At 36.0% G+C, this 8,492-nt stretch overlaps 1 protein-coding gene across 1 annotated transcript; it reads right to left on the bottom strand.

Moving 5' to 3' along the window:
- Window positions 1–416: 416 nt before the first annotated feature.
- Window positions 417–8,001, bottom strand: ODAM (odontogenic, ameloblast associated). The gene is made up of 10 exons (XM_036254495.1): window positions 7,951–8,001; window positions 7,828–7,869; window positions 7,252–7,299; window positions 6,418–6,651; window positions 5,962–6,006; window positions 4,046–4,150; window positions 2,089–2,136; window positions 1,248–1,319; window positions 676–837; window positions 417–446 (listed from the first exon to the last, which is right to left on the bottom strand). Exons 1-10 carry the CDS (start codon window positions 7,999–8,001, stop codon window positions 417–419), a joined length of 837 nt encoding a protein of 278 aa, XP_036110388.1.
- Window positions 8,002–8,492: the final 491 nt, after the last annotated feature.

Raw genomic sequence — 8,492 nt, 5'->3', positions numbered from 1 at the left:
ATCACTTTGAGTCTTTATTTTATTCCACTCTAATACAGATTGGTTGATATTATTACAGCTTGTAGCTTGCAAAGTGAAGCGCTGATTTGGGAGAACTGACTTTGTAAATACTGTGTAGAATGACTTTTATATGGACCTAGTATATTTAATATGTGTGTTTTCAGAGTTTATACTACATTTATGATATAGACAGACATAATTCTCAAAAATTATTTTATTTTTAAGAAATTGCTTAAGTCCTATAACTATTAGTAACTTTGTAGGAATATATAAGTACCAACTTTCTTTTTGGTAAGACTTCTTTATTTGTTCTCCTCTTTATTTTTTTTTCTCTCTCTTTTAAGTCAGGATATATCATGGTACTTAATGCACGCCTCTTAGCAAATACCTACCCAAAACTGCATAACTAGGATGTCTTATGGTTCCTTTAGGCTACCAGTCTTGGCCTAGTGAGAAAAAGGACATTCATAAGAAGTTATAAATCAACATTAAATTATAATCTGATTAATTGTTAGTAAGTAGTTATAGGCCTTCTCATTCAAGGCCAAGGCCATATATGCAACAGTACCATTAACTCATTGTTTTCATAACTAAGTCCTATAAATTAAGTACTACCTTTATATTTTTCCATTAGACAACAATTTCTTACATAAAATGAATCTTTGATTACTCTACCTTATCTTCCATGAGCTCTGGGGTAATAGTTGGGTCTATAGCAGGAGCAAAAACATTTGTTGTGCTGGGTTTTTGTGAAGTTGAAGGAATGAACATTCCTCCACTGGCATGCCTAAAGTTTATCATTTTTTTGGATAAATACGGTGTCACTCCTCCTGCTGGCTATAGAGAATGAGAAAGAAAACAAAATGGTTTCAGATTCAAGTACAAGGTCAAATTGGGAAGAATATAAAGCAACAGAACTGAGATGCAAGGCAAGAATTCATTTAAGAAGTAAATGCTTTTAATATTTTCTAGGTTATAGTCTATCCTTTAGAAAGACTTTGCAGATGTGCATGTCTCTTAATACCTGATTTTAAATGAGTGTACTTAGGAGAGTATCTGACATATAGTAGCCCCTCAATAAATATTTGATGAACTCAGTAAATTGAATCTTGACTGGCCAAAGATGCAATAAGTGTTGATGGAATAATAATATGAAAGTTTTCATCAAACTGAGCAATAGTGCAGGACTCTGTAGGTTGCCAGTTGATGATTTCTGGTAGCTAGCGAAGTGTGGTAAGGGATCTTACCATCGCAGCAGTTTCGGGAGCTGTGCCCATGAAGGTATCAAAGGCTAGTTTCTGCTGTCCTCCTGGTATGACCTGAAAAATGGAAAAGTTTATATAAGTCCAAGTTACTAATCTCTAAGGTATATTGTTTTGCATCCAAGGCAGTTAAATACTTCCCAACTTCTTAAATTAGTTTCTTAAAAACAAAAATAATCATTTAGGTATGAGAAAGAGAAAAGCAGCTCCCGACACAGAGAACCTGGCCTGACCACCATAGCTCTGCGTATGTTCTCAGGAGCTTCTTGCCTGTCATCTTCTGCTCGGCCCTGCTGTTCTGTTGAACATTAAAAATCCTACCAAGCACCAACATTAGACAAGTTAGCCTCTGAGCACAGTGAAGTGGGACAATGTAAGACCACCTTGTAATCTTGTCTAAAGCAAGATCACAGTGTGAGCCATGAAAATAACCAGGCATCGTCATATCGTGGCTGATCTAAGTAACTCTTTCTTCTTTACCAAACACAGGCTTGCCTTGCTCCATTGTTCTTACCTTTTAGGTAAGAATCATTGTTACCTAATCACAGAGCCAGGGTGAACCATCATTCTGTGAACTCTCCCCAAAATCACCTGATCCTATAAGAAGTCATTTCAATACTTTCCTGTTAAGACACCCCACAGTCCTCTATGGTGTATGTCTGCCCTTATGACAATGAGTAGATAAATCTAACTTTGTTCAATTAGGAATGTGTTCCTGATGGTTTTTGGCTGAAAGGCACCGGTAGATTTAATAAGTTCTGAAACAAGTATTTTCAAAAATTAGTTGGTTTTTTTTTTTAACATGAAAAGGTATACATTTACTTACAGGTTCAACTTGTTGTGGGATATATCCAAACTGAGTATAGAATGGCATCTGTCAGATTTTTGAAAAAATGCATTAGATTATGATGATTTTTTCATAATTTGTGATAATTGATTACATAAAATTATACATATATTTAAATATGTTTTATTGATTTTGTTTGAGAGAGAGAGAGGAAAGAAGAGAGAGAGAGAAACATTGATGTGAGATAGAAAAATCGATTGGCTGCCCCTTGCATGTACCCAACTGGGGATTGAGCCCACAAACTGGGCATGTGCCCTGACCAGGAACCAAACAGAGAATGATGCTCAACCACCTTGACATTTTTTAATGTCCATATGTTCTAGGTAGCAAAAATTGTTAAATGACGAAGCATCATTTTAACATCATATGATTTCTAGGTTAAAGCTTTTTCTTTCTCTAATTTACTATGACAATTGGAATTACTACTACCAGTCATTGAAAGCATAATTTTTAGTTTTCTCTAATTTGGTATGGTAAGTTTTAGAGTAATGATAAACTATTAATTTTTTTCCCAATCTAACTAAAAGACATCTAGTTATTATTAGCTACCTGAATTTATATTAGAATTCTGAAAATTTATTGCAGATCCAAAAAACTTAATGTAATTTTATTTAATTTTATCTCAAGATATGGTGGTCATAGGTAGCTTTTATCATGGTAACTATTTTTTTTAATTGATTTTAAAGAGAGAGGAAGGGAGAGGGAGATAGAAACATTGATGAGAGAGAACACTGATTGTCTGCCTTCTGTATGCCCCCCACTGGGGATTTGGCACACAATCTGAGCATGTACCCTGACCGGGAACTGAACCAGTGACCTCTTGGTGCATGGGTTGACCCTCAACCACTAAGCCACACTGGCCAGGCCAAGGTAGCTATTTTTATACTTTATGTATTTATTTATTTATCCTCACCCGAGGACACTTTTTTTGCATTCATCTTCAGATAGAGCGAGAGGGAGGAAGAGAGAGAGAGAAGCACTGATGTGAGAAATATCAACTGACTGCCACTCACACAACCCCAACCGGGGCCAGGGACAAATTGTAACTGAGGTACGTGCCCTTAGCAGGAACCGAACCCAGGTCTCTCTGGTCTGCGGGCTGATGCTCTAATTGCTGAGCCAAGCTGGCCAGGACTTTATACAGTGATACCTCGGTTCTCGAACATAATTCGTTCCAGGAGGACGGTCGAGAACCAAATTGTTCGAGAACCGAAGCAATGAAACCCAATAGGAAATAATGGAAACTGGATTAATTCGTTCCAAGCCCCAGAAAATGCCTATTTACTGGCCTAATTTGTATATAATATGTAGAAAAACATAAGTCTCAACAAGAAATAAAAGTGTACAGTATGTCTAAGGGTTAAATTCAGTGTAAAGCGTGACTCTCTCCACAAAGCGTGACTCTCTCTCTGCACTCACACTGATGACGCGAGCAAGGCGCGCTGGGCCGAATGAACGCCATTCGGCTCAACTCGGCTCATCTCGGAAGTTCGAGTTCCAAATATTTGTTCGGATTCCGAGACAAAAGTTTCTCGAATCTCCTGGTCGAATACCGATTTGGTCGAAAACCGAGGCGTTCGAGAACCGAGGTATCACTGTATTTTATTTTAAATAATAACCACATGCATATATGAAAAGAGGGATGCTGGCAGATTTTTTTAAAGTTAGAAAACTTCATTTTCCAAGATGATTTAGATTTTAGCCTCTGATTTTATTAAGTTCAGTAACTGATTGTATTCTTTTAAAATCCAGTCTTAGAACATTCCCAAATTAGTGATACAGTAGAAGAAAGCACTATATATTTTTTCTGACCATCAGTTCAAGCTGTTGAGTTTCTGCACTAAATATACTCAGATACTCTTTTCTCTAAAAATGTACCTTATCTTCTCTTTTCTCAGATGGAACTAGTCAGATTAAAATCAAACACTTGCAGTACCTGCTCCTCAAATTGCTGCTGTCCTGTGTGTGGAGGTGACTCCGTGACCGTTTGCTGAGGCTGTTCCCAGGGCAGGAGCATGTAAACTGGATAGTACTGAAGCATCTATTGGTAAACAGAAATGCACATAAGAGCTTCCTTTGAATCGGCATAGCTGCCCCCCCCCCCAATCTTATATGTCAATATTACTTTAAAGCTGATTTACATCTGGCAATTTTATGAACAAAAGAATACATAAAACTTTTCTTCCCAAACTTAGAAACAACTTGTATTGCACATGATACAGACTAGCCTTTGTTTCAAGGTTGCTTGGTCAAATTCATTTAGGGAGTAGAGTGTTCAACTAAATAACAGACTTTTTTTTTTTTAAAGTGCACCTTGGGCTTTATAAACAAATGACTTTGCAAATATCTAAGAAGAGGATAGCCTATGTAACATTTCCCTTATATTTGTTGAGAATCATCTTTCTGCAGGACATGGTATGAGTAGTTCTACTATAATGAATACAGTGTCAAGAACATATTGCTCTTAATAACTGAAATTTTATTAAAACAATCCATATGCATCTTAGGATATTTTGAAAATCCAGAGACGAGGAACAAATAAAATCACCTGCAACTTCACCATCCACATTATATGTCTGTGTGTCTATACGTGCATATGTTTACCAAAAATGGGGATCATAATATATACATAGAGTTTTATATGCTGTTTTATTCTCTTACATAATTAAATAAGACTAGATTAGACATAAGAGTTAAAAACAATAATATTGGCTTGTGAAATATATTTGGTACCGTGATTCTTAATCCTGGCTAAGAATCACAATCACCTGTTGAGCATTTTAGCAATTAATTGTATTTGGGATCTACTTCTGGGGTTTGATTCATTAGATATGGGTCAGGTCCAGGCATTGTAATTTTCAAATTTACTACCAGAGAGTCTAATGCAAAACCAGGGTGGAGAACCACTGGTTTAGTGGTTAAAAGAAGGGTGAAGAATTCCATTTCAACCCAGCTATTTACTTTCATTAGGACTGGAAATTTAATATCATTAAGACGTTTTATCCTAATATTTAAAATGAAGTAATTCCATATGTTATGTATCTAACTCTCTAAATGCTATGGCATACGATGAGATAATGTCTAGAAATAACTTTTATTTTGTTTTAGGGTGGGACAAAATTACATACGTATGATTACAGTAGAGGCTAGTGGTGTACATTTTTATGAATGCTCAGCACTCTGTTGGTGAATAATTTATCTATATCCTCATTTCTTTGAACCCAGGATATTATTAAATTAATTAGCCTAATTTTCTTGAGAGAGTTTTCCATATTACTTTAAGGATTCTACTAGCTTGTATCCATATTTTTAAGATTCTCCTGTTTCATAGATGTCACCACCATTTGATTGTAATATGGAGTTAAATTTAAAATATAAAAGAATCTGAAAAAATATTTTGACCCGAACTTTGTAACTGTAAAATAATGTGGGCAAGTGTTTCTTATCTCTTCTTCATCATATCATATTTTATCACTTTGATGTATCTCCCTCTCAAACAAAATTTAGGGTTGGGTAAAGTCTTCCATGGTATTTCTCTTGAGTTTAGATGCAGAAAGGACATAACTTAGGGCTTGGTGAGCTCCTTTATTCCCATCATGTTAATGCCCTGGGAACTCAGTAGTCTTGAGGACTCTCCTTGGCTGGTCTTTCTTTAGGAGTTACTAAGTGAGCCCAACATTAACAGACTGATACCAGCCCAGCAATAGTAGTATCCAGACAATGATACCAGTGTATGGGTTTTTATAGCCCTAAAACAGGAGTCAGAACTACAAATATAAAAGAAAGCATTCATTCAATGGCAAGTATTAGTAGCCATCTCTCTACAGGAGTGATGCTATCCTATCTATTTACCTGTGTTTGCTCTTGAGGCATTTTAAAGAAGACATAGGGTATCTCCTGCCAAAAAAAGAAACAAAAAAATTTTACTTGACTTTTTAAATTTTCAGAGCTGTTTTTCTTAGATCTAGTCATACAAATGATATATCAGCAGACTTCTATGACAACAAAACCTCACCTATTGTATGTATTATCATTAATGCACATTGCCTTCTTTTCCCTAATTATATTCTCCAAAACATGTTTTAATACTTTTGATTTGTGGCTATCATGCTACAATAGCTGGTTGAAATGGTATTTTTCATGTTAGAAATCAGAAAAGATAAGGAACTTCTAGTGATGGTAGAAACATATTGTGGGGAAGAATTCTTGTTCAGTAACTCTTGTCTTATTTTAAAGCTGGTCACGTTTGTTTTCACATTCAACGCACATTATCTCTCTGCAGAACAAGGTGGAAGTGGCTCGGCTTACCTGATTAGGGCCCTGTTGGGTCTGCACTGGTGTCTGAGGCTGTGAGGGGTCCAGTTGTCCCAGCTGGTTTCCCTGGCCCACGCTGACCTGTCCTGGGAAAGTTATCTGATTTGGAAAAAGTCTAGCAACCCAGTCTAGAGTTGATACAGAGGCTGGGGAGAGTCCCGGAGTTTGGACTTGCTGCTGCTGTTGTAGAATCCCAGAGAAGGGGGGGATCCATGAGTTAAAAGGGACCTGGAAGGACACGAAAGAAAGAAAGGAAACATCAGGTTGGTGAATCTTCCTCTGAAACAAAATTTGAGGTTGGGTAAAGTCTGCTTTTCTTTTTCATTTCAGAAATCACTGAAAATCAGTCCTGAGCAAGTAAACAATTTCTATATATTCTTTGCTGCATTATTTTAAAAAAAAGGATCTTGGCACATTATGAGCTATGCAAATATCACGAACAATGCTAAATCCCCAATGTTCATGAGAAATATGGGGTAGGTGAGGTCTATAAAGAGTATAGTTTCTGCAATTGCCAGACTGGGTTCAAATCTGTTTTGGGGGGCAGGGGCCAGTTAGCTGAGTATGACTTTGTGTAAACTAGTTAATTTAACTACCTCATAGCTGTGAGAATCTGTCTCACATGTTGCAAGTTCTCAAAAAATAAATGCTAATCAGATTATAATGTTTACTTTAGTGTTCAAACAAATGGTCATTAGAATATATGGGGCAAATTCATAACTTTAAAAATTGAGATTTCAGAAATGGAATCAGAAAAATTTTGTTCTTATAAAAAGTGCATAAAAAGGAATGAACAGTATTCTTAAAATAATAGTCAGGTAGAGGTACCTGCAGCTGCAGTGGCTGAAGCGGAGCATTGTTGAGATTCAGCAGGAACTAGGAAAGGAAAGATGACATGAAGACAAGATTACGATGTGGCAAAAGTATTAAGAACAATGTCTGCTACAAATACAGCACAAGTCAGAGCTGACTAATCTTAGTTTCCTGTTAGAGGTGGATGTTTTCTCACTAAATTTTACACTAAATTACAGGGATTAGAGACTGAGATTTAACTACCTCTCTCCTGCTGTGTATGAGATTATACAACTTTAGCCCATTCCAGTGGTTCAGTTAGTCACGTTATGCTCTTAAATATCTATATACGCCTGTATTAAGTGCTATTAAAACAAAAAAATACACAAGATATTTTCATTGCTTTTAAGGAATTTACACGCAAACAAGGCTAACTAATATTCTGGAAAGTACCTGGTATATAAAACAAACATGGACATTGGAAATACATTTAGATATAAGAGCACTGAAGAACCAAGGAGTCTTTTTACCCCTAACTAGGTTTTGAATTTCTGGCTTTTATCTCTTCCCCACTGGGCAAAGGAGGAGATTGTTGGAAATAGCTAAACTAACCTCGTTGCTGTTGCTTGCAGACAAGAGGCGCTGTGGGATAATCTAAAAAAAAAAAAAAGGTAAAAGAAGGATGTGTTAAAGGTTTTATACAGTGGTTTGCAGTGGTACCATATAATCACTTACCGGGGCTGATATTGTGGCTCCCAGTAGCCCAAAAAGAATGATAGTTTTCATTTTCAGATGAAATATCTAGAAAATAAATTGGGAAATTTAGCTTTAAAAAGACTGCATAAAAATCATGATAAAAATTAATTGGTATTGTTCAATCAGGAGAGTAGTTGGGTGAATTTTACAGTATTTGCTTATATATTAAGATTTAAAATAAAATAGTCATAATACCTATAATAGAAATTAGTATTTTCTCTCAGAGTAGAGAGGCAAACCAAAATTGTCTGCTTGTTGTTTAAGCCTGACCAAAGGACTCATTTGGTGGTACATGAGGTAGTTGAATGAGTTGTAAACAGGATGGCCTCATGCTCTGTGTTGTTCTACACAGAAAGGAGTGGGTCCACCCGCCCATGCCTGGGTCCTTATTATGAAAACAATTTTAATGTCTATTTCATATAATAGTAAAAATACTACAATGAAGATCTGACAATAGCAGTTTAATACTAAATAATTTTCATTGAGTAATCTAAGAACATTACATATTTATTAAAATTAGG

The sequence above is a fragment of the Molossus molossus genome, unplaced genomic scaffold (assembly GCF_014108415.1).
Source record: "Molossus molossus isolate mMolMol1 unplaced genomic scaffold, mMolMol1.p scaffold_m16_p_1, whole genome shotgun sequence".
NCBI lineage: Eukaryota > Metazoa > Chordata > Mammalia > Chiroptera > Molossidae > Molossus > Molossus molossus.
This window is presented reverse-complemented; position numbering and strand designations above follow the sequence as displayed.

What these genes read in the sequence shown, in the direction of transcription:
- ODAM (XM_036254495.1), bottom strand. Translation starts at nt 8,001, where the DNA reads ATGAAAACTATCATTCTTTTTGGGCTACTGGGAGCCACAATATCAGCC. An exon ending in CCCAACAGGGCCCTAATCAG is followed by an intron (nt 6,007 to 6,417) that starts GTAAGCCGAGCC and finishes TTTTTTTGGCAG; the next exon opens with GAGATACCCTATGTCTTCTT. An exon ending in CAGAGCTCATGGAAGATAAG is followed by an intron (nt 447 to 675) that starts GTAGAGTAATCA and finishes TTTTCTCACTAG; the next exon opens with GCCAAGACTGGTAGCCTAAA.